The 25,698-nt window shown below is 50.4% G+C and overlaps 1 protein-coding gene across 6 annotated transcripts in view; it reads right to left on the bottom strand.

Moving 5' to 3' along the window:
- Nucleotides 1–1,950: 1,950 nt before the first annotated feature.
- Nucleotides 1,951–25,698, bottom strand: part of SLC7A1 (solute carrier family 7 member 1) — a 65,132-nt gene continuing 41,384 nt past the window's right edge. For all 6 annotated transcript variants that reach the window (XM_053672901.1, XM_053672900.1, XM_053672899.1 and 3 more), the window contains 11 exons: nucleotides 23,675–24,058; nucleotides 21,150–21,308; nucleotides 19,346–19,517; nucleotides 15,879–16,000; nucleotides 15,052–15,274; nucleotides 14,153–14,292; nucleotides 11,235–11,337; nucleotides 9,358–9,575; nucleotides 8,940–9,106; nucleotides 8,158–8,266; nucleotides 1,951–6,605 (listed from right to left, as the gene is read on the bottom strand). In XM_053672901.1, the coding sequence (XP_053528876.1) occupies nucleotides 6,502–6,605; nucleotides 8,158–8,266; nucleotides 8,940–9,106; nucleotides 9,358–9,575; nucleotides 11,235–11,337; nucleotides 14,153–14,292; nucleotides 15,052–15,274; nucleotides 15,879–16,000; nucleotides 19,346–19,517; nucleotides 21,150–21,308; nucleotides 23,675–24,044 (1,887 nt within the window). In that variant the 5' untranslated portion in view covers nucleotides 24,045–24,058 and the 3' untranslated portion in view covers nucleotides 1,951–6,501. The remainder of the gene's footprint in view (nucleotides 6,606–8,157; nucleotides 8,267–8,939; nucleotides 9,107–9,357; nucleotides 9,576–11,234; nucleotides 11,338–14,152; nucleotides 14,293–15,051; nucleotides 15,275–15,878; nucleotides 16,001–19,345; nucleotides 19,518–21,149; nucleotides 21,309–23,674; nucleotides 24,059–25,698) is intronic.

The following is a 25,698-nucleotide window of genomic DNA, read 5'->3' as shown; positions in this document are numbered from 1 at the left end:
CAACAGGCCACTGGGCACAGCTGCTACCCTCTGTGTGGGACTCTCTGCCTTCCAGATTCATGTAGCAGGCGGCCTCTGCCATCCCGTTTCCCATGACAGCAAACCGCTGGTGCCTGAGGAGGTACTCAGTGAGGAACTGCATTGTTTGGAGTAAAAAAATATATATATATATATTAATTATTTATTTATTTTTAGAGAGAGGGACAGGAGGGAGAACGAGAGGGACAGAAACATCCACGCGAAAGATGAACCTGCAACCCGGACATGTGTCCCGACTGGGAATCAACTGGTGCCCATCCGCTTCTCTGGGTGATACCCAACCAACTGAGCTTCACAGGTCAGGACAGGAGTAAAACTTTAAAGCATCCACAGGAAACTGTAAAACTTTGCAGCTTCTTCCTTCGCCAACTCAGCCAGATTCCCCCGGGATGAGGTGCTGACCAAGCTGAGCAGCTAGCTAGTGGGCTCCCCTCATTAGCAAAGGGACTGCCTGTTTTGGTCCCTGAACCTTTTCTCACGGAACATTTTCAGTGACTGTATTGATAGGTTTGTGGACAAGCTTGATTTGCTCAAACAAAACTCTTACCTTTGAAGAGGAGCTGGCAATGAATGGTACCCCCAGTGGGTCTTCCTATGCTGACTGGCTCTTGGGGCTGAGCCAAGCTGCGCTGTAATGGCGGCTTTGTAAAGGGGCTGCAGTTCCCCTCTGTCGCCTGGTGAAGAGTCTACGTGGGATTCCTCGTTACTGCAAATGCCAAACTGTTGGCGCAGCACTAGATTTACCAGAGGTGTACCGTGACTAAACCACGGGCAGAAGGTGCTCCAAGTGACTCCTCCTCAAGCCTGCAGACTAGATTTCTTCTGGGGTCAGGGTGTCTTGTCTAAGAAAGGGCTGAAAAACCCTGCGGAGTGACTCAGCGGGCTGCCTGCTGGCCACCAGGTGGCAGTGTGGCGCTATGGAATCGGGCTCCGCCTTTTGCTCTGCCTAGGCTGTTGCCTGGCAGATGCGTGCTTCCCCCTTCCCCGGGGTCCTGGACTGTGTGGAACACCCGGTGACACAGCCTGGTTTTGAAGGCCAGGGGCTAGGCTCGCTGGCTACCTCTGAGAAGTTGCCCTGGGGGAGCCGGCTGGGGGGCGCAGTGGACCCCTGTCTGCTGTGTCCCCGGACACTGCACACCCTGCAGGCTTGTTGAGAGCACCTCCATACCTTCAGGCTCTGTGGTCTAGTTTGCCATTTGGCTGACAACCCTGAGAGATGCCTGATCACCACTATCCTATTCTCCGTGACAAAGCTGTGGACGTCAGGCCCAGCATCTCTCTGCTCTTCTCTCTAGTGTCCTGGGTGTCCCCTCCAGCACTGTCATGAGCTGAGAGGACACAAAGGTTAGGCCTTATCTTTGGGGCAACAGATCTTCCCACTTGATAACCGAATCCCTGTGTGTCAGTGTCTGAGAGCTAAGGCCCATTTGGATTTGCCTCCCTTGCAAGAAAATGCCCCTTTTTCAAAGAGTAATGGGGACAGAAAGATCAAGTATTAGAACAGCTACCATGTTCCCTGCCCAGCAGGCACCCATCCTCCCTAAGGGATGGTGGGCATAGAAGGACGTTCTGGTCTGATGGGTTTTAGGGCACCGCACCCAACTCCTTCAGCAAATGAGACCTCTCTGGGACCCAAACCTGAGCCAAGTCTGGAAAACGAGAGGTGGGAGGCAGCAGCAGGAGACCCTAAAGAGGAGCTGAAGGGGTTCCGTGGTTGTGGGTTTTCCTGCTAAGGGTTGGAATAAGGATGTCCACCAAATGGCTGAAGTGGCAGCACAGCACCTGCGTGTGGGGAGGCAGCGAGCTCCTACAGAAGCCAAGAGTGGGCCCTGGGATTCCCCGTGGGGCACTGCCACTCCTGGGGACCTGGCCGAGGGCTGCGAGAATTCTTGAGATGAACACCATGCACACTGAAGCCACAGACAGAATTTATTAGAATTTGTGGAAGCACGAGGTTATGTACCATGAAATAGTTTGGTTGTAGGACATAAAGTACGGTGGGCAGTTGTTGACGTAGAGTGTTGTCAGCAACAATGGGAGTTCCACATTTTTTAAAGGCAATGGACAACATCTATGTTTTCCTTAACATAAAATAAAAACAGGAGGGAACAGCAGAGACCAACTTGATTTGCAGTTAGTGTCAAAATCTAAATCTAGTATCACAATTGTAAGAAACTATAAGAAAACTATTAGAAAAATAGAGCATCAAACAAGCAAAAAATATTTTACAATTTACATAATAAAAAACAGAACTTGTTTAACAATGGCTCCATGTTCAGTAGAAGAAAAAGTTTACCCAAGAAACTACAGCTCTTCCGGTTTGGTAATACCCCAACCCTCCCAGGGGTCACCCCACTCGGTGCTCCTTACACCCACTGATGCTGAAAGGCACAACTTAAGCAGGAAACTTATTTTAAATATATATAACTTCTCAAATGGGAAATTAAGTCCCAAAATTAAAAAGTTTGTCATCAAGAAACACAAGATCATATACCTTGTTAATAAATTAACAAAGTCTGAGTGCGTCTTCTGAGCCCTGCTTCCCGAGCCTGCTGGACTCTCACACCCTGAGAAAATCCCCTGGACTTTACAGCCAAGGTCGTCCATCTCCTTGTGGGTCTTCCAGCAAGCAGTTCAACATGTAGAGAATGATCTGGGATGGCTCCTTGAGAACTGCGCCCTGAGACCCTTGACCAGTCCACGTCCCATTGAAAGAGAACACAACCTCAACAAAGCAGTGGCACAAAGACTCTGGGTTATAGTGATGAAGGTAAAAGTCAGTCAACATTTTTTTTTTTTACCTAAATCCCCCATCAGGCATCATGATGACAATGATGGAGAACAGAGTGTAGTTTTGACGCCACTGGATCAATAAAGCATTTCATTATCAAAAGAAAGTCCATGAGAGTCTGACAAAATGTACATCTTCTCCTCCCCAAGGAGTCTTACATACAATACTCTCATTATGATAGCAGATACATTTTAAATTATATGTAACAATTATACCATATATTTAGTTCCACCAGAAGGGAACTAACAGTTCCGTGCACACACATCACACACCATGCCCCAGCAGTGAGGATGTGCCCACAGACACACCTCTCCTTCCGCCCTGGAAGACAGTGGCCATGAGGCCTGTGACCGGGATGGCCCTTGTTACATGTGTGTTAGTGGGGCCTTCAAATCGGAAAAGATGGGTCCTGGTACAGAGCCAGGCAGAGGTGCCCAAAACGCCGGTGAGCTCACCTACCATGTGGGTAGGGCCCCTGTAAGGTGAGTCCACACTCACCCAAGGAACCCAGCCTCCCAGTCCGACCTCAGCGGCCACCATTGTTAGACATCCTGTTTGGGACAGCAAAACCCACTCGATCCAGAATGTCTGCTTAGTGGTGGGGGTGGAGGGAAGACCTGGCTGAATGCACCTTCCCACCCCTATGCACAGCCCATGCAGTGGCCGAAGATCAAGCAGGGCCAGGTGCGTCATCCAGGTGTGAGCCTACGCCGTGGCACAGGTGCAGAGAGGAGTGTGTTGGGCCTGGGGAGGCAGCCTGTGGTGCCCAAGTCACACATCAGCACATGGGGCCAGGCGGCTGATTGCCTGACAGAGTCAATGGAACAAAACCAAAGGCTGGGGAGACCTAGGAGTCCTGCCTACAGCCTAAAGTTAGCTGTCCTTCCAAAACAGCCTGGAAAAGATGGCTCCCCCACTACTTCTTGGTTTGGAAAAACAAATTCAGCCCAAAGTCCAGCAGAGGGGGTGTGAGCAGGTCGGGTGGGGCCAGGCACATGTGGCGGCCTAGGGTCCCTTCTTAGAAGGTACCGGGGGCCTGGCTATTGCCTCAGAGACCCTCTTCACACCCTCTCTGCAGCAAAGGTCCAGCCGTTCCAGTTTGCTGAATTTTTAGGAGTGACGTCATAAAAACATGCCAGTGGGATTTTGGAGGCAGGAAGGGGCGTTGACTCATCACAATGGTCTTTCCATCCTGAGCATTGGGGCTGGGGCGCAAATGAGCAGACACAATATCCCCAAAGGATGTGTCTCTAGTCGTGTGGAGTTTCTGACTGTGTAGGAAAATACTGGCCGAGCCATGAAAGGCAATCCTGCTCTTGTTTGGTGAGGGGCAGCGGCACCTTTGGTGGGTTTCCCTTTTGCCTGCGTGTGTATTTCAGGGACAGTAGTGGGGAGCATGATAAGAAGTGCATTCACTTCGAATGGGAGTGGTGAACCCCACCCCCTCCCTACCCATGGCCCCCAGACACAGAGAACACACGGCTCTCCACAAGAGCACTGCGCAGCAAGGGGAGCATGCGCACTGGGTCCGAGTCGCCCTGGGGCCCTGCTCTGATGGGAGGGTGCAGGGCTTTTCCTTAGACGAAGCCACAGTCTTCTGTGAGCACCGCTGGCTCTGGGCTGAAGAAAGGCAGACGTGCCTGTTGGGGGGTCTCATGCATGAGACAGTGAGGGGGGCGATGCACTCTTTTCAATGCGCAGAACAACAGACCTTATTAGTGAAAAGGTCGGCTATAATCACAGTCTTTTGGGCACTGTTTTGTGTGGAAATTTCAGCCAGAAGGGAAATTAAAGTTAAAAAAAAAAAAACAACTTAGACACACTCTCCCTCCAGTATTTTGCTTATGTGGAAAAATACCAGACAAATTAAGCAAACAGCTAATAGGCCCCAAGAAGAGAGCAGACAACCCAAACAAAATAATATTTATCAAAATAGTTTACAGCACCAATCTACATAAATTAAGATGTTTCTTTGGGAAACCAAGCTTGGAACTTTTGGGGTTCCCCACCTGTGGTCTGAACCACAGTGGCTCAGCCTTGGGTTGCCTACTGCCTGCCCTTCGCTGGCCAACCAGCCATTTGGCTATTTTACAAATTCTTAAAATTTTCTCCAAGAACATTTTGCGGTAAAGTGTTGTCAACTTACCAGGCTTCTTCCTACTCACACAGATTTGCGCAAAGGCTGGGGTGGGGCGGTGAGGCAGGTGGGGGGTGGGCAGGGGAGAAATGGAGACTGAGCTCTGAAAGCAGCATTTACATTTTCTGTGGTGCCCCAAATACGTGTCTCCCTCAGTTCCATCAACACAGAAGCTTCTGTCCCCTGAATTACACTCCAGCTGCAGGACTCGGCCAGCATCCCTGTCCCCTCTGGCTTCTTCCGCCACAGGGGTGGGGGTGGGAGTGGGGAAGTGTGCTCTGTAGAGAGACTTCTGGAGGCATGAGGTCCAGGCAGGACTACAAACCCATACACAAACCTGGCGTTTGGAGCATGAATACACCAGAGGGACAGCAATACGACCCCAACTGTCTCACGTGGGGGCCCCACACTCTCAACATGCCGATGGCACCAAGTAATTAATTATTTGGCCATTTTCCAAGTTACCCTTAAGCACCAACGTATTTGCTGGAGTGATTCACAGAAACTAACAGGAGGACTCAATTTGATCACACTTACAAGAGGGGTCAAACAGATCACGGTGGCCAGGACTGGTCACCATCACCTCAGAACAAGCAGACACCTGTTCTGGGAACCTTATAAGACCCCAGGCACTGACCCGAAATCATCAGAGGGCAGGACTTAGTGAATGGCAGAGACCCACAGAAAACGGTGTTTTGAGCTCTGCTCACTTGAGGCCGATTGTACGTGAACACAGTGTCACATTCCAGTTACTCAGGACACGCAGCCAGCGGTGATACGCCAGAGCAGCAGGAACAGGCCAGGCCGGAGGGCAAGTGGCTGATGGGGGCTCCCTGTGCACACGCAGCCTGGAGTGGACACGGCACCCCCAGCCTCGCTCCCACAGTGGCGCTCCTGCACTAGAGTGGGCTGGGGTCTGTCAAGGTGGCAAAGCAGAGCCCCTGCGTGGAGGGGAAGTGGAGAAGGGGTCACAGTCCTAAGGCCCCTCTGGAAGCTACTTGGAGGGCAGGGCAGAGGAAGGAAACCAGTCACGTTTTTCCTTGTTGGGTAAACTGCTGGGGTGGACGTGTGGGGATGCACTATTTTGTGGTGCTTGTCTTGCATCTATGGCCGGCTGTTTGGGGCTGAGCAGGGAGATGGCTACTGCAAGTCTGGGGTAGGTGCGTGTTCGACTCCAGAACGGTGCCTGGCGGCAGAGCCCTGGCCGCCTCCTTTCTACAGCAGCACAGCAGGAGAGGATCTGCTTTCTCTGTGAAGAGGGAGGATAAGAGGTGCAGTGGCCAGCCACAGCCAAGTGGCCCTGGCCAGGGAGCTGTCAGAGGTGACCAGGGCCTGATGAGCCTGCTGCAGAGCAAGACCGGGCAGGCCCCACGCCATGGGGTGAGGCTACAGTCCAGGTACTGCACCTTTGCCACTCGGGGGCCTGGTGGTTGTAGGCGGGTCCTGTTGCGTTTGTGGAGACAGCGAGATGCTTCTGAGTCCTCCGTGGGCATCCCTCAGGGCCGCTGTCACCTCCAGGACACAGAGCCGTGTGTCACTTGCAGTGGTCCAAATTGCCATCAGGAGTCCTTGCTTGGCCAGTGGCCAGGGATGCCTCCTCGCTGTGCCACAGTCCATAGCCGAAGTAGATGGCAAAGCCTGCAGGCCAAGGGCAGAGCACAATGAGCAGAGAAGGGGCTGGAGGGTAGCAAGGGGGGAGGGTTCCAGGGAGGCAGGCAGAGCAGCCCCAGCAGAGGAACCCTTGCCATGCTGCCTGCACCACACCGAGCCTTTCTGCGCTTGGAGGAACAATGTGACTCTTCAAACAGGGCCAGCAGCGGGGACGCACCAGAAAGCCCCGCACCAGGAAAGCCCCTGAGCAGAGGGAACGGCTCAGTTGGGGCCCCTGGGAGGGACATTAGTCCTTCAGCTTTATCCACTGGCCACCTGGCTGGGGGGTGCGTGGCCACCAGAGGGGCCAGGGCAGACACTGTGGAAGCTGTGCAGCTATGCTGTTCCCTGCCAACATGCGGTCCCAGCAGCCACTGGGTCGCCCTGGGTTTCTGTGCCGTATGCATAGTCCAAGCTGCCCTTTTTCTCTGTGTAAGTGACTGTCACACTGCAGGAGGCATTCAGGTCACCTGGGAATGTATGTACCATAGGAATCCAGTCCAATCCAGTGCTGGGCACTCCAAAGGTCTATGGTTAGGTCCAGACCTGTTCAGCGACTGTGGTCCCGAGGTCACCCTTATGCTGGTGACATAAGGAGAGCAGGCCTTAAAGGAAAGACTCAGCTACCAAAAGTACAAAAAGCAGCAAATGCCTGGAAGCCAGAAGCTTACACCAGGGATGCTAAGAAGCAGGCACCATGTACCTCTGGCAGGAAGCGAGCACCAGGCCCTGCAGTCTCAGGGAGTGGGCACAGTGGGCTGAGCGCGGACTGAGCCAGGTCTCTCACAAAAAGTCTCTACAGGAGGTGCCTGCCAGCTGGACACTGCCTTTGAGGGGAGTGAGGGATCTGCAGAGTGGGGCAGTTGAGTACCCCCTAGAGTTGGTGCACCAACAGCCGTCTATTCCAAAGTGTGAGAACCCAGGACTAAAAGGTCTGGCAGAACCATGGTCCTGAGATTACTGCTCTCATCAGGGTTACTGAGGGACATAGGTCGAGGCCAGTCCCCCTGCATCAGCACTCAGCTTAGACACTGAGGGAGAAAACTGAGTTCATCTCCTGCAGCCCCTAGAGAGAGACCAGGCCACAGTCAGGCCCAGAGAGGACCATCGCCCCCACGGTGACACACAAGCCTCTACAGGCCCGCAGTGCCCACATCCCACATGGAGATGTGAGGGCCCGACTTTCGCACTGGCAGGGAGAAGGACTGATGCGCTATCGATGGCACTCATAGCCTTGTTCTTGATTAGCCTCAAGCTCTTTCTTGCTCAATGACTAGTTTAGGCAAGAGGCTATTAAAATGAAAAGTACCTGAAAGAAGGAGGGGACCCACAACCTACCGGGAACTCCGTGTTGTTTGAGAGAAAACTGCTGACTACCTGTATTTCCACTGTGTTTTGAAATCTGAACTGAGGGAGGCTCAAGGACATTAGCCATCCAGACAAGTAGCAGGGACACGAGAGAGCAGCAGGGATGGGAGGCCTCAGGAGACACTGGAGCACGGGACATACTGGTTACAGCAGCACTGATGAACTGACCTACCTATCAACATCCACACTGCAAACCGGACCCACGTGCCTTGGTCCAGCTGCATCATGAGATAGATGTTCACGAAGATGCTCAGGACAGGAAGGACTGGCAGGAAGGGCACCTGCAAAACACAAGGTGGCAGCGTCAGTTCTGACAGACTGAAGAGCATGGAGCTGGTGCCTATTTGAATTATTTAGCAAAACTACCTAGAAAACATCATGCACCTGACACTCATGTGGATCTCTGAGAGCTGTGTGGATGGCCATCTTTACGAGAGGAACAGGAAGTTGCACTAACCCCGCCCCTGTGCCCCTAGCCCCTCCCACACAAGCACACCCACATGCGGGCAAACCCTAACAGGTGGGAGTTTGGGTCTAAGCAACTAGCTGCCAAAGTAAGCTCTATTCTTATTTTCCACTACTGCTGTTTTTCCACTAAAGCCGGGGGCTAGGAGGAGAATTGCACTTTACCTCTAAGGTTGAACTATTTTATTATTTGTATAATCTGAAAGTGCAGAAACCTTAGTCACCTCGAAGCCTGGATGATGATATATGATCCACCAGGACAGCATTTGTGAGAAGGCCTGGGGACCAGGTAGGCTGCGCCACCTGAGAGCCAGGGGCAGGGAGGGGTATCTTCCTCCAGAGTCAGGTCCTCAGCAAGTACCGTCTGTGCCCACATTCTCCTGACACTGACCAGCAAGTACCTCCTGCCAGACACCCAGGCTTAGGGGAGCCCATGTAGGGACCGTCCCACTAGGCAGTCCCCTGCAGGCCTGGCAGGCAGTCACTCACCTTAAACGAGAGCTTGGTCTTGCTCTCAGGCTGTCTCCAGATGATGACTGTGACCACTAAGCATAGGATGGCAGAGCCAACGAGTATAAAGACTGCCCACAAGGCCCCGTCTGCAAAAGCCTTCTTTCCCATCACAGCCACGATGCAGAAGATGATGATAAAAATTGCTGGGAGAGACACGGAGAGAGTGGGGGAGAGAGAGCTGTGTCTCAGCCATTTCTCAGGGGCCCACAGATACTCGCGGCTCTCTCCAAAGCCCATGGAGAGGGAGGCTGTATGTCTATAGGTATCACCAACAATGAGGACAGAATAACTGACAGCACGGTCCAGCAGTAAGACCCCCACACCCAGGGACAGAAACCATGCAGCACCAACAAGCAGGACCCCAGACACATTACAGGGAAGGGGAGGCTCTTACCTATGAGGCTGGTTGAAATGTTCACAATTAACCCAGAGATTTTGGAGGGCTCCATGTTTTTGGGTGAAAGTATACTTTTCAAAGAAAACCTTTCTGCTTCTGGTAAAAAGCCTGTCTGGGAATCGCTGGTGCTCACCAATTCATTCTGGTCTATTTGGTCCAGCTCCTCGGTGGTTCTGGCCATCTGGTATACCATGTTAGGTTGCTCTGGCTGATACCTGCACACAAATGTGACCATCGTGGCATGCAAAAAGATACACAATAATTCAAGTTCTTAGTAAGCCCTCATGGGTAAGTTGCCCAGGACATGATGCAGCATATGAAAAGATGATGGTCAGAATGACATCTTCTCTGGCAAAGCAGAAACACAGACAAGAGCCGGGTCCTCTCCTTCTGCTGCTGCTTCTGGCAACACCCTCCTTGGTGTCTCTGTTTTGAGACCACTTGACCTCCACCATAATCCAGCCCAGAGAAATGTCCTGAGATGGTTTCTCTGGCTCTGAGAGTAGCACTGGCCCTTGGAAGCTTAAGATATTAGGCCACTTCCAGCAAAACTAGGCTGCAGGAAGCTAAATGCACAGACAGAAATAGAAAGCAATAACATTAAGATCCTATTTGGTGCAGAGAACTGGAGAAATGTGTCTGCAGGCTGATGGCTCTGAGATACTCTGTTTTCGAGACTTAATTGGATCAATTTATTTTAAAGCTCAAAGTGCCTTGGTATAAATAAATCTACAGAGCTGGGTGAAAGACCCAGCCCATGGCATGATTTCCAAGGCACAAGCTACCTGCAAATGGAGCTGTCATTTTAAATGAGGCTCCTTTCCTTATCTTCTCACTCAAAATGAACAGAGCTGAAATCTTTTCCACCAGCTTTGAAAAATAGAATGCCTTATAAATTATTTTGCATTTAGTCTAAAAGTGAGCATGAAGATATTCACCATATTTTCACTGATTCACTTCTGTAACACCATTTGGCCAATTAGCAAACTAGTTTTAGCTGATTCTACATGGTCACTACCAAGGCTCAATCCAGATGTTACCTACATTATCTGCCGTGCACATTAAAAATGGAATCAGTGGCCTTGCAAGTAGAAATACCTGAAAAGAAACAAGAGGCTCTTGCCAGGGGACCAACACTAAGAGTCTCCATGAGGACGTGTTCTCATGCTGAGTGCTACCTCGGGCCATTTCTGGGACTTGGGAAGCAGAACCCTGTCCTTCCAGAGCAAGTGAAACTGGCACCCAGAAGTATGCTGTGGAGGTAGCTGAGACACCAAGCTTAAGCCCAGGGCTGCTCTGTTATCTCAACCCAGGGGCTCGCCTGGGCACCCAAGCCTGGAACAGCCAGAACCTGGAAAGCCTTCCCGAACATCAGCCTCGGCCATCCCACGCCGTATACTGGGACTCCTTCCTCCAGCAGCAGTGCAGAGAAGCTTCAGACAACCTGAGTTTCAAAGGTCATCCCAGTGACCTGCGTTTCACTGTATTCTCCCAATTTCCACCAGGGCCAGTCCCCAGACCCCTCTGTCCCAAGAACCTGGACCACACTGCAAATATTACCCAAGCCTTCAAAACACCTGATCTCAGGAATTAGGCCCAGCAGTTGTGCAGAGAACCTGTCTTGACTCTCCCAACATCCAGACAGAAAAATGAGGGCACAAGCCAGAGGGAGGTGAGGCCATCCCTGGCTCTTTGCAAGGATGTTCTCTGCAACTAGGCTCTCAACCACCAGATCCCACCCTCTCCTGGGTAGTTCCCAGCGGAGTTATCAATAACCTAAAATTTACTCTGTCTAAACCATTAATCTGAACTGCTAAGAGGCTAGCAGGGTCCATGTGCATTTCTGTCATGGGACCAGGAAAAGCCATACATACCGTAAGACCAACACACAGGCAGCCACCAAAGAGTAAGCCAGGAGAGTGCCGATGGACATGAGGTCCACCAAGTCCTTCAGGTCAAAGAGAAAGGCCATCACAGCTGGGGAGAAAAGCATCAGGATCCATGGATGGTCCTCTACACATACTGACATCCAGAACCACCACCTACCTGTGACCCAGAGCACATGAGAGGTGCTGCTTTTTCTTGCTCCCCACACACCCAGCCCTTTCCATGGAAAGAGGCTTAAAGGAAGAAAAGCTCAGGATTAAATCATATATAGTCCTCAACAGATGGTAACTTTGCAAGCTATTCCAGCACTACAGACAGAGAAACTGAAGTTCAGACTGGTTGGAACAGTTACCTAAGGTCACACAGCTAGTACGCGAAAAAGTCAGAATTTGAACTAGGTTCTTGTGAGTCCCAGTCCAGTGTTTCTTCCTTTCCATCATGCTGGCTCAGAGATAAGTCATGTGCATCCATCCACCCCTCATCTGCCTGGCACTCACTGAAAGCATGGTATACACCACTGAAGGTAAGAAAAGTATCTGGCATATCATCCAAAATATATGAATCGGTCAGCAACAGTGATGAGCAGGTGGATGAGGGCGGACGAGGCTCCTGACCCAGACAGTTGAGCATGGAAAGCAGTGTTGCTCCTCGACAATCTCAGTGCCTTCGCCATGACCACAGTTTAGAAAAAACCCACATGCAGGCTTATTTTAAAATCCTTGGTACTTTTTCAGAGTGTGCGTGCGTATTTATGTGGGGACACAGGTTGCTTCCCATTCAAACAATAACTTGGCTAGGTCTATTTGGGGGTATTTTCAAATCATTCACAATCAAGACAGTTAAAACATAAACACAGAACCACTGCTTTTCCACAAATACTACTCAAGCCCCTGTAAATCACTGCAGCTAAAAAATTGTAAATTGTGAATAAATAATAGGATTTAAGAGCAGAGAAGACCGTCTGAGTAATTAGAGCAGCGTCCAACCAGGCATGACGCCGGCGCCCACATCCCCACTCACAGAAAAGCTGGAGGCAAATCTCCTCCATGTGAGGTCATTTTAGAAAGCCTAATACTTTTCCATACTCCCACCAAATAAAATGAAGAGAAAATCTTTGGTTTGGTGAATATACTTTGTAGTCACTTTAATGATTACAGTTTCATCTCCCTTCACCAGCACAGAAAGGAAGTTAAGGCCAGTCTTTAGTATGATCAGATTATGTGTAAATACTGAAAAAATCTTCAGTTTCCAATGCCTAAATCCCTGAAATGTTATCAGTCATATTCTGACATATAGTGTGCCTTAACCTGACCACTGCAATCACTCTCAGGAATGTAGAATTATAGGACAAACTTGGTGAAGCACACTTTGCTAAGGGCATAAATACTATTAATAACAACTCATTCATTTAAGATAGTCAAATGTCTTACCAATGGCCATTTGACAAATCCCTGTGGTACAAACTGTGACCAATGTCATGTGTCCTAATTAATGAAAAAACCTGCTGCTCTACTCACAGCCTGGAAGGAGACAGACTCTTTGGCATAAAAACAAAGCAGGAATGAAGCACAAGCCAGCTCTGCACTACGGGTGTGCTTCCTGCTTTCACCTCTGAGTCTCCACTTCCACATCTGCACAATGGGATCCCATTGCCTCTCGAGTGATGAAATGCAATCATTGAAGAAGGAAACACAGACGACAAATAGCATACAGTGCATGTGCAAATAAGTTTCTGTTCCTCCTTCTTAACCCAGGGCCCGTGGAATATCACATAGACCAGGAGTCCCCACCTCAGGCCTGTTAGGAATGGGGCCACACAGCAGGAGCTGAGGAGCAGAGGAGCCGAACTTCATCTGTTTTACAGCCGCTCCCCGTCATTCACATCACCACCTGGGTTCCACCTCCTGTCAGATCAGCAGCAGCACTAGGTTCTCACAGGAGCACAAACCCTGCTGTGAACTGCACATGCGAGGGATCTGGACTGCGTGCTCCTTATGAGAACCTAATGCCTGATGATCTGAGGTGGAGCTGAGACAGTGATGCCAGCACTGGGGAGTGGCTGCAAATACCAGATTATCGTTGGCAGAGAGGTGTGATTGCATGGAGACCATAATAAATCAATTGCTTATAGACTCCTATCAAAACCTTATCAGTGAGGGGGAAGTGTCAGTTAAGCCGCATCTGGTGACTGACTATAAAGCCAATCCCACCCCCTGCCCCAGGCTGTGGAAAAAATGTCTTCCACGAAACCAGTCCCTGGGCCCAAAAGGCTGAGGACTGCTGACACAGACTCAAGGCGTTTTTCAGTCCCCTGATGCCATCTGTCAACTCAACCTCTTGGTGAGGAACCTCATGTGTGGTAAGATAAATATCCTCTGGGCCTGCCATTATTTATACACCTTAGGCAAATGGCTTCAGCAGAAGCACTTCAATATCTCCTGGGGAAGAAGTAGTACATTTTATACAACACTAATCATAAGGGTCTCTCGCTTCCCAGAGAATTCACAAGCATAGATACAAGGACACTAAATTTTCAGTAAAAACACACAATCTCACTTGGCTTCTAAATGCATGGAGATGTCACCTCACAAAAGTCTACTGAGGGACACTCAGATACAGAGAAGACCAATGGCTTTGAGGGACCGTGTGTGTCCTAAGCTCTGGCCAATGAGAGAATAATAACAAAATTCAAACTTTTAAGAAATTCCATCACATCTCTGTAGCACTGTCCTCTGCTACAGGGCAGTTACCTTGCAACAAACCAGGTTCTAAGGGTAAAACCGAATGTTAAAAAGACCAGTTAAAACTTCTCATGGGCCACAGTATAATTCAGGACCTTTCTCTAAGAAGTAATAATAACTGAACTGTTGAAATATTTATGCATGAAATTATTTCCAGTTCTTACCAGCAATGGCACCTGATGTTAATGTGGCAATTATTGGTGTTTTGGTCCTCTCATTGATTTTAGCCAAAAATTTAAATAGCAGTCCATCTTCAGCCATGGCATAGATAACTCGAGGCATGGGAAACATGGAACCCAAAAGGCTAGGTAGAAGGAAAAGGCAAAAGCATCGGTAAGATGAGCTTACCAGGAATCAAGGCACCAGCATCCGACCAGGCCCAGTTGACCTCTGAGGAGTGGGGACCCTGAGCTCTCCCCAAGGGCTGGTGCCGGCCAGGCTGGGTGAGGCTTGTGCTAAAGACTCGGAATTCCACACACCAACCCCTCAAAAAGCACTTACTCCGAGTTTGTGTAAGTGTAAGAATGGGAAAGGCCCAGCAAACAGCACAAACCAACTTACCACTTTTCTGGAAAGGAAATCTTACAGTTATTCTTGCAGTTATTTCCAGCTAAATCAAGCAGAAAATAAAAGAATCTCGACATCCATGAGGATGTCTCTGGTAAATCAATATTTACCATATAGTTACTGTTCATAGGTTAGCAGGAAACAGCAGGGGCAAAACGCCCTTCGCTAAAAGGCATGCACTCCCGTTTTCAAGGTCGCCTCTGCTCGACGGCCAGACTGAGGCCAAAATGCAGTGTTCGAAAGGCTGGCCTGATCCAGTAGCCAAAATCGGGAACAGAAAACCAGTCCCTTGCCCAGCAGATGACAGCCTTGGGCTCTTCAAGAAGATCAATAACATAATTGACTCTTGGCTGATTAACAGCAACAGCAAGGGAGAGAGCACAGAATGAGAGTCGGGGTCACTGGCTCCGTTTCCGGGAACAAACGTAATTTTAACAGCAAATCTGGGCATATGGCTTTCCTTGGCCCTCCACACTTGGTGCCTGAGGATCCTCACCTGGTAGACAGAGCACAGAGGGAGCCGACGGCCACTGCGTACTTGGCGCCTTCCCACCCTACGTGCTTGAAGGCGTCAGGCAGGGGGCTGTCCTTGTCCAGGCACAAGTACGGCATCATGAGTGTGAGGGCAGCCGACACCCCGAAATAGGCAATGAAGCAAATCAGGAGGGAGGCGACGATGCCCACAGGAATGGCCTTCTGGGGGTTCTTGACTTCTTCACCTAGAAGCAGCCAGGAGTCAGCCCAGGAGGTTGAGGTGGTGAGGGGTACCCCACAAACCACAAGGCCCCAGGCCTTTCAGCATCCAAGGAGTCTGTGCCATCACAAATGACTGCCACGGAACTCGGGTCTAGGGGGGCCAGGGTCTGCTGGGCTCTGGAAACATGGGGTGGCCCCTGCAACACAGACCAGGTGACTGCTAGGCCCCGGATGGTGTTCTTGGCTGTTCTGTCATGGTTCCGCCAAGGGAAAGACTTGCTTCCTTTGGCGGGAGATTTGGGAGGCACGGTGGAGCCTAGACTTCAATTTGCCAGAATGACAGTATTTTTAGTGGCCTTGTGTCTCCGAATGATGCACAGAGATGAAGTCAGCCCGTGGCCTGGGCTGTCATTATCCCCCTCGTTCTAGCAGGAGGGTTAGTCACACTCCTGCTGCAGCTTCCTGTCGGGAGCTGCCCCTCAGGGAAGCAATAGGGTGGGGAAGACTCTCAGGAAGCTGCAATCTACACGTTCCTCCTGCGTGAAAGCTCGGCAGCCGGCACAGGCGCACGGGGAGGAAGACGGCGACCCGGGGGAGCACAGGAGGACCAGAGGTGGGCAGGCGTACCTGTGGTGGCGATGCAGTCGAAGCCCACGAAGGCGTAAAAGCAGGTCGCTGCTCCTGACAGGACACCGGAGAAGCCGAAGGGCATGAAGCCCCCGAACCCGAATTTCCCTGCCTTTGTGTCACTAGAAAAAAAGAGCCACAACAAAGATCACAGCTCCAGTTTCATGGTTCCAAACAGTCACCGCCCAACATACACCCGCCGCTGCAGCCCTCAGTGTGTGATCCCGGACAGCTGTCACCAGCCACCACAAATAGGACCCTCAATGTGCATGGCCTAGAGCCATCGAGTGTGCACTAAGCCCTTTCCGGAGATGCCTTATAAATATTGACTTGGAGTAGGGGTGGAATGTAGGAACTGTGATGGGCTGTCCAGCAGGAAAGAGGGAAAAACCAACAACTGCAGCCTCTCCCCCAGACCCTAGAGAAAGAAATGAAGCCAGGCAGTGCAGGTGCCCAGACCTAGGAACAGAATGCAAAAAGCCTCTGTATTTACCAGCAATTTAAGTCTCAAAACAAGCATTTCCGAAGACACTGAGGTTTGAAGAATGGTTTGTTTTAGTGAACAGAGATGCTTCCTAAGCACCCACACGCACGAGGTAAAGAACTGGGATGCTCCATGGGCAGGGACTGGTCCCCAGCACAGCTGGGCTCATGGGAGGTGCTCAGTAGTGTTTGCCGAAGGAACGAACTCAAAGTCAAACACATTTGGTGAACCTCGAAGTCCGTGAAGATCCAGAAAATAGTCCCCATGGATTGAAACCTGTGACTCTAGACACTAAGCTTCAACAGGGGGCCCTTCACTCCTGCTGGCCCCATCTGGGTGGCCGTCCTTGACATCAGTCTACCTCAGGTCCTGCCTGGCACCAAGTAATCTTGAACCTCCACCACCTGAAGAGCAGCCCCACTCTTTCCAGTCTGAGAAGGGCAGCTTCAGCTCCTCAACACGGCTCCCCGTCAGCCCTCCCCACTCAGCTGACTGCCCCTACACACAGACCACCTCATCCCCACGACCTGAGAACAGTAATGAGAGAATGTTCCAGTCCTATGAACACCGATGCACTGAGACCAGGTTAGCAACTCATTCTGGCAAATTTGTTTTCAGTAGGATTTACCGACTGACTAATAAAACTGACAAACAATTTGGACCCAATTACTTTCTAATGGGAACAAGCCTTTTCCTGATTCCTTAGGAACAGTTACATTTTTCAGTTCCAGAAGATGCCATGGAGCCGCTGGGACTTACTGTGGTACAGTAGCAATGTGAGGGCAACCTCAGCAAATACACAAGCGATGGATGTGGGTAAAATTTCACCGGATTCAAATGGAAGCTAGTCATTTCGAAGTGCGACTTAAGTAAACTATCAAAAAAAGCTACAAAAAAGGCAGCCCAGGACAGTTAAGTCAGCAAGGCGCAGTCCGCAATCTACACTGTCTCCCAGGTGCCCGGGGGGCAGCCACTCCTGGGTCCATGAATCACAAAGAACTGCCTCCGAACCCAGGCAGGATGAAGCCCCTCCATGCTGTGTAGTTTCACTGGGAAATGCTTTAGTACTTCAGAGAGACACACAGTTTCATGTAAGACTGTGTGGCCATTGTCAGAAACACAAATCTACAGCTGGTAAACCAAAAAAAAAAAGGAACATCTTACAGGTTTTAATAGAATGAGTGAGCAAGCTACGCCCCTGTCCTGGTGCACTCTACTTGTTCAAGTGGCTGGCTCCCAGCCCTCCGCCGCTGTGTCTCTGGGGTGGGGCAACACATGCCACTTTGGCTGGGAGGCCGGTACAGCCCATCATTGCTAGGATGCACAGTATAAAGATGACCAATGAAAGCAAATAGCACAGCTGGCATAAACAACCTCTTCATAAAAACAAAAAAAATGAAATCTTGACTGACAACCAGGAATCCTTTAATCCCTGACCTATGAACAGCAACCAGTAAGATAGGCTGCGCCTGCTCAAAGCTTTCAGTCGACTATTTCTTCAAAGCATGTTTGAGTTGGCTTTACTCCATCCTTAGTGAATGGGCACCGAGAAATGTGGCATAAATTGGTGAGGAATGCTTGGGAAAATATACTAAAGTCCTCATTTCTCTGTAATAGGGTTTAGTTCTCAAAATAAGGGCCCTTTTTATTTGAAATGTTAACCATATAATATGGGAGTTAGTGAAGTTTCATATGTTTAATTCAATAGCTTCCTGTTTGCACTCTGGTCATGAACTAGACACACATCACTGCCTGCCCATCAATCAGACCACTCACTGGATGCCTAGCCTGTCACAACCAGCAGCCAGGTTGGCGTATGGCCACTCAGACCCCAGTGTCTCAGCTTCCCTTGCAGCTAGCTGTGGCTGCCTACTGAGTTCTGGACAGGGGACTGTGGGCAGAAGGGATGTGTGTCTTGAAGATCTATCCTTAAAAGCACTGGGAACACTCTGCTCCACACTTGTCCCCTCTCTGGGACAGGTGGATCATGCCAGTGCCCACTGCCCAGCTCTGACCTGGTGGATGAGGGCAACATCCGCAGAGATGACAGGACAGCCTGATGCACAAGCTGGGCCCCTGAAAGCTGATATACCACCACACTGGCCGGACAACCAAACTGCTCATTTCGGACCTGAGACATCATTTTAAAGCCACTGCATTTTAGGAAAGTCTCTTTATTTGAGCAGTTTAACCTTTAGCCATAATTAAAATAGATTCATAGATAGAAATCAAACTCCTTGTTCTCCAGCCTGGGGCCCTAAGTTTCACCTGAAAATCTGATGAGAAAATTAAAAAGATACGTTATAATTATTTGGCTTTGTGTCCTAGATGATATGAGTTTGTTGTTGAGGGGTCACTGCAAGGCCGGAAAAGGCAGGGGGCTGCGAGCAGTCCTGTCACCAGCTTCACCTGGGGTCCTGAGCCAGAGATGCGTCAGGAGGACGGGGCCACTGCTTTCCGGGGCTGACGCCGCCCGAGTCACGTGTGGGCGACGGAGATGATCACGATGACACTTGGAAAGTCACTCTGAAAACCTTTGTAAAAGCCCGTGATAAAAGTTCCACATATTTCTTTTTCAGTGTTATTGAGTATTTCAAAATAAAGTGGTATCACCACAGTATTGCAGAGAAAATCTTTTCTGATCACACAACTCAGAAGAAGGTCATGAAACAGAATATGGGGGAAAAGGGATGACGTGGTGAGTCTGACAGTGATCTTCAACTGTGTGCATTTTGGAACCGAAGGAGGATTTTGTTTTGCCCAGTAGCACCTGTCATACGATGTCCTGTTTAGTAGAGGGAGCAAAACTTAACACAAATCCAAACCAATGAAACACCCTCAGCTACTTCACTACAAAAAAATTAACAAAAGATCCAAATTCAAGTCACATTATAAAAGGAAGACTCATATAGTTCTAGCCAATTCCATCCCCCAAATGCAGAAACGGCCATGCGCCAAGGTGAGAACAGAGAAAACAACTCACTTGCCGCACAAGTGACCAGTCGTGTTCTGGAAATCCTCCTCCGACAGCTGCCAGTTTCTAAGTGATCCTTTCACGAATCCTGACACCATGATGAAGCCCAGGACCAGAACGTTGACACAGGTGAATATTTTGTTGACCATGGCTGATTCTTTCACGCCGAGAGTTAAAAGTCCTGAAAATGTGCACATACAGGAAACATTGAGTGTTCACCTCATACCAGGCAAGTCCTTCCTGGGATGCGGACAGGGATGAAGACGACGACTTAAGAAGAATCCACATGGCGTCCAATCTCGGAAGACTTCTGTGAGCCTGAGGGGATGGGGCTGAATTCATGACCCTTCCAGAGGCGGGGAGCAAAACAGCCGAAGTCCTGGGGTGTTTAATAATGGTTCGAGGGTGCCTCCGGGGCACCAGGGGACATCAGGACCCCCTAGGGATGAAGCGAGCTCTTCATCCCTGTACCGTCCCCTCACTGAAGTATGTTACTGAGAACTGCCCTCAGGGGCAGGATTTTATTTTCTCCAAGGCAGAGACATTTTGCTCAGTTTCCTGGCAGAATGAGCTCTTCAGATGAGAAAATTATTCAGGTCGACTCGGGGAGGTCAGCAGTATCAGCAACACCAAGTGTCTGTGGTTGTGGAACCACCGCCCTGCACGGTCCCCTTCAACTTGGTGCATGGCAAACACGAAGTCAGACCAGCTCGTAAACTCACATAGAAAAAAAACACCAAGTGATAAAGACACCTGGGACCCACATGACGGCACAGGGCACCCTTGGGGTAAACGCACCATCTGTGGGGCTCTGCGGCACACTCAGCTGGGCAAGAAAAGTGGCAGGTGCCCAGGACACATAACCACCATTTATGATTAGAGATAGCTGCTCTGCCATGTATGTCTTTTATACACTTTAAAATAAAAAATGGTAACTGAATAGATTGAACTCTGAAATGCAAGTGTAAGAAGAAAGTGGAGCCATCCACCCCAGAGAACAGGACACCACACTCTGCAGTGTTTGTCCTTCCACGTCCCTCCTCTTGTGTTTATGAAAATCTGAGCAGTGCAGACTTAACTTCTGACACACGCTCCTGCCAACTGGACCAGAAGTACTGCTGAGACCGGCATGTGCAAAATGATTTCAATTACACAGAGGGCGAAATTACGCAGGTTTTTTAAAACCTATGCAAGGTTTTCTAACCTCAAAAGAGAAGTTATCGCATTTCAATTTAATGTTTATTTCAACAAAACTCCCACCCACAGATAAATGTCAGCAAGAAGCAGCTGCCAATCAGTTGTGGGCAAACAAACGCCACCTGAAATTTTTCAATTCTGCACACACAACTATGTCACAAAATGTATTTACTTAAAGGGCGTCATGACGCCCAGTGGGTGTGAAAGCACCAGAGGCGTCCCAGACACCCGTCGGTGCTCCCGACAGACCTGGTTCCTCCACACTGACCTAGCGTGGGAACCCCAGCTTCTATTGCCCAGTGGTCATCCCGGGGTCAACAGAGTGTGTTCCCAGGCCACCTGCACAGAAAGCCTGCAGTACCAACCAATCTTACTCCATAGTCACGTAAACACCGAGGGTTCCCTTTTAGCTAAATGATACACAAACCTATATGACTCTATTAGAACCCACTAAGGCAAAAAAGATGTCGGCATTAATTATAAAAGGAGCAGGAGGGGGAGGAAGAGAAGAACACGGGGAAAGGAGAAAGAAAAAAGGAAGAAAACCTAATGCGAGCCTGCCTTATACCCTGGGCCTCTCCTCCAACCTGGTGGCTCTCTCACTGTGTGGCTGTACCTGTTAAGATGAGAATTATAATCACAGCAAAGATGTCTGGGTTTTCGGCCAGCACTCCGGGGAGCTTCAGAGCCATGTGTGTCCGAGAGAACTCCCCGATGGGTTTGCCAATCAGCTCATCAAATGTTGCACTCCAGGCTCTTGCCACGCTTGAAGTACCTGTCCCAAAACACACACACCAGAAGAAAGTGAAAGAAAGCAGTTTCCAGAGCCCTTTTTCATCCAGCTGGACGTTCACAGCACCCATATGTGTGATCACAGACAGCACACAAGACTGCAGCAGCAACCAGACCTCAGCATATGTGAACTCAGAAGTTCACGGTGAAGTGCAAAGTCTGAGAAAGCTTCTAGGGCCTGGAAAAACATGCATTTCCCACCATGACCCAATACACACATGTATATGTGTTTCAAATAGTTAACCAAGTTATTAACAAAAGTTTTATAAAACATGTTACCCTGGCACCTGAGAGGCACTCAGACCGTGTTTATTCAGTTCTACCTCTTTGATTTCATCACACACGGAAACACTGATGGCAGCCCATGAAACGACGGCACGGCGCACTCTCCAGTCGCAGTGAGCTGCGTGCACCTTGCTCAGAAGCTCCTTTTCCAAGACCATCCTGGAGAACACGGCTCTCCCCGCAGAGAAGGCCAGCGACATGGTACGGGGCTGACCCTGCCATCTGCCACTCTGTGCCTGACCCTGAGCTCACACCCTCGGGTCCCCAAGCGCCTGCCAGCAGGCAAAGTGCTCCATATTCTTCCCGCACCCCGGCCACGAGGAACGCAAAGGGAGGCGGAGCTCCCAGTGCCACCACCGGCTGACTGCGCACACTGTCTCTCCCTCCCCGCCCCCTTCTCTCTGTCTCAATCTGAATCAAGTCTGCTTGTCCAGCGCTACTCCTCAGGAAATGTCACCAAAATTCCAAAATTCACATAAAGCATTTTCCTTTCCTTTCTCCAAGGGGCCTTGCCAGTGACTGCAGTCTGGGTGACCCCCAGGAGTCTGCCGCAGTGATCTGCTGAGACTCAATTTTGCTATTTGGTCTCACGATAAGTAACCTTCCAATGGCTCAAAAATCGAACCACATTTCTTCATGCTGAGCATCCCGCCTATTATGAAATCTGTCCATCAAGGCCACAACCCAGCAAAGAAACATGGTCTCCCACCTGGCCCAGAGGCTGGCTCCCTGCTGACTGGGACCCTGAACCCCACCCAACTGGCTGACAGGGGCTGCCGGGCCTCCCTGACCCAGTTCTGAGTCAGGGCTTTAAAACCCGATGTTGGCCGAGAAACAGCTAAGGCTGAGAGGTCCCTACAGTGACACGTGACGTGCGCACGGTCCCACACCAGCAAGTGGCGCTCTGGCAAAGACGTACCATCTGGGGTCTGGAAGTGTGAGGCCTCTCGCCCTCTCGTGCCTCGAGCCCAGATAAGTCCTCTGGAAACACAACAGTCCATTTAAAATAGCCGCATTCCCACCAGGAGAACCCAGCGTGCCTGAGTGTCTGCACTGGCTTCAGCGTTGGGGTGAATTTTATTTTGGAGGCTACAAGAGTAAGCGGTGTGGGCCCCGAGCAGATGCCGCGAGGCTGAAAGGGAAGGTGGCCTGGGCGTGTGGTGGTGGGCGGCCCTCGGAGGCCCAGGCCCGCGGGCTGAGAGGCTTGCCGTTCCCAGGACCCACGTGGCTCAACTTACCACATCTTACTATCTTTTGAAAATATCACAAAACGCCTGTTAAATATAAATGGAATGTTTAATGGCTCTTTGTATTTCCACTTCTGTGAATTGGCCATTCAAATTCTTTGCTGATTCTTTTGTTCATGTGTTTGCTTCAACAGAATGACATGCAACCATTAGGAATAATGCTATGGGGAAAAGGTTAACACTGTGAAAAATATTTACTATGTATCATCGTATAAATAGACACACTGTGCCAAAAACATGTATGTCATGAAGAGAGATTGTCTCTTTCCTCTATTGTGTCCCCAATATCTACCAAAATGCCTTGCACAGAGCCAGTGCTCAGTAAATATTTGTCGCAAATGAATGGATGAGAGAATTCATGTCTCTCAGTTCTCAGATTTTACTTTCTTCTTTGTGCTTTTCAATATTCCACCCATCTTTCAGTGTCCATAATGAATTTACCCTAGTACTAAAAAAAAAAAACAAAAAAACACAGACACATAAAATAATGAAAAGAGAGTAAATCCTTTTTAAGTAAGTAATCAGAAACATCCCACTGGCTGTACGTCTGTCACGTTAACAGGACCGATCTCCTTGTTGGCCTGGCTTGTCCCCACTAAGCCCTGATACACTTGCCCTTGAACTCCAAGAGCACAGACCAGAGGGGCAGTGGTGTCCATAAGGCTGCCTCCACCTTTTGTAAAAGGAGAAGGGAAGATGGACGACAGTCAGGCAAGGAGGGAGCTCCTGGGGAGAAGCTAGATCGGGTCTATTTGAGAGCACAGCGGCGCATCTGCCCATGACTGGGAGGTGGGAACAGCAGAAGAGGGGGACTCACCGATGATGTAGGACAGAATGAGGTTCCACCCTGTGATGAAGGCCCAGAGCTCCCCGACGGTGACGTAGCTGTAGAGGTAGGCCGAGCCGGTCTTGGGCACACGAGCGCCAAACTCGCCGTAACAAAGGCCAGCCAGCACGGAGGCCAGTGCAGCAATCAGGAAGGAGATGACGATGGCAGGGCCCGCATTCTCACGCGCCACAGCTCCGGCCAGGACGTACACGCCAGCGCCCAGCGTGCTGCCCACCCCCAGCGCCACCAGGTCAAAGGTGTTCAGGCAGCGGGACAGGCGGCTCTCTTCATGGCTGCAGTCCACCACCTTCCGCCTCAGCATCTGCTGACCCAGGCTGTACAGCCTCTTGCACCCCATCCTGCTGGTCAAATCTGCCGAGGAGAAAGAACAGGGCACGACATCGCGGTCACCCCTTTCACCCCTTCCCCCCTCTAGTCACAATACATAGTACAACCAGGTCCCTGCTGTCATTAACTGCTAAAATGTTTTCAGCCTCAGAACCCCCCAGTGAGGACCCCACCTAGGAGCTCTCCAGCCGGAGTCTTGCTTGGCCAGAGCGCACAGAGACGCGGGGGGCCGGGACCCCGCTGACCTTGCCCCCGGCTCTCGGAGCGGCCGCCTTCCTCTCAGCTCTGGCAGAAACCTTGTGTGGGCAGGCAGTTCCGGAGGCACACAGCGGGGACCCTGCTCCTGCCCTCCACGGTCACGCAATTTACCAGAAGAAACAAGATGCCATCCTAAGTGCACTGTTGGGGAGGAAACCCGAGCCATCTTTTAATTTATTATTAAAACCCGGAGGCCAATGACAATGTTTTTTAGACCTTTATGGAATCATCTAGGGGCCAGGACCAAGCTGTTTCCATTTTTAAGTTAACCCAGAGTTAGGCCCATAGCAGAAAAATGGCAATTTATTAGACGTTTGGCCTTTTCATAACTGTTACTACTCCAGGAATCCATTTTTTTAACCCAAATGTTAGCCTTATGTGTACAAGACACTTCTGAGCACATGCTGAGAGAGAGCGTATGTTCGCATAATGGCTCACGCCACCCGCTCCTCACAGGGGACACAGCCTCGAGGGCCCCAGGACGCCAGCTCAGCGTGTAAATGGCCCTGCTGTGACGCAGGGGCCCACCCTGCCTGATCGGTTGGGCCGGCTCCCACCTTTACGGAGGCGAGACTGACCTCCCCACCCTCGAGGGTGGGCTGCCTGTAGTAACTTCCTTCCGAAGAGGATGGTCTGGGAAGGGAGAGAAAGGAGCCACTTGGCAGTGGAGAAGCAAACGGTCACAGTCCTGCCGATGGCGTGATGTGACAGGAGGACGTCTCACCCTGGTGACCTTAGCCCTCAAACCCGAGCCCGGTCTCGTCGGGTGAGAAACAGCGGAGGAGTCGGATGAGGAGCCCTCTGCCCGACGCCTGCCCGACGCCTGCCCGACGCCCCGCGAAACGGTCAGAGTCATCCAGGCCAAGGAGGGTCGAGGAAACTGTCAAAGGCCAGAGGGGCCTGAGCGGGCCTGTGGGACCCTGGACGTGGGAACGGGACAGGAGCGAGGGAAAACCGAAGAGAGTCTGAAGGAAGTACGGCCTTCATGTGCACCAGTGTCGGTTCATGACAGGAAACTGGGTATGGAATGTGTGGAAATTCTCAATAATACCTTCACATTTTTCTATAAATCTAAAACTGTTCTAAAACAGCTATTTAAAAAGAAAACAGCAAGTGCAAAGATAAGCTACCATCATTATTTTTGGCTACAGAGATGGAAACGGTATCATTGATTTTTCATGTTTATCATCAGTTGATACCTACTGACCTAAGTTTGCTGCAATAAAGCCATTGGAGATCACACGCCAGCCAAATCCATACCTAACCCTCCAGAACACTGGACTGCCTGTCCCAAGACAGGGCCCCCTGCGTGGGTCATGACACTGGCCAGGTCCAGGTCCTGGAAAATGGGGGTGGTCCTTTCTGCATTTCATCTAACAGCTTTTAGCTAGAATGGGAGAGAAAAG

The sequence above is a fragment of the Artibeus jamaicensis genome, unplaced genomic scaffold (assembly GCF_021234435.1).
Source record: "Artibeus jamaicensis isolate MK-2021 breed Jamaican fruit bat unplaced genomic scaffold, CSHL_Jam_final contig_793, whole genome shotgun sequence".
NCBI classification, from domain to species: Eukaryota; Metazoa; Chordata; class Mammalia; order Chiroptera; family Phyllostomidae; genus Artibeus; species Artibeus jamaicensis.
Note: the sequence above shows the minus strand (reverse complement) of the source record. Positions and strands in the feature narration are given on the sequence as shown.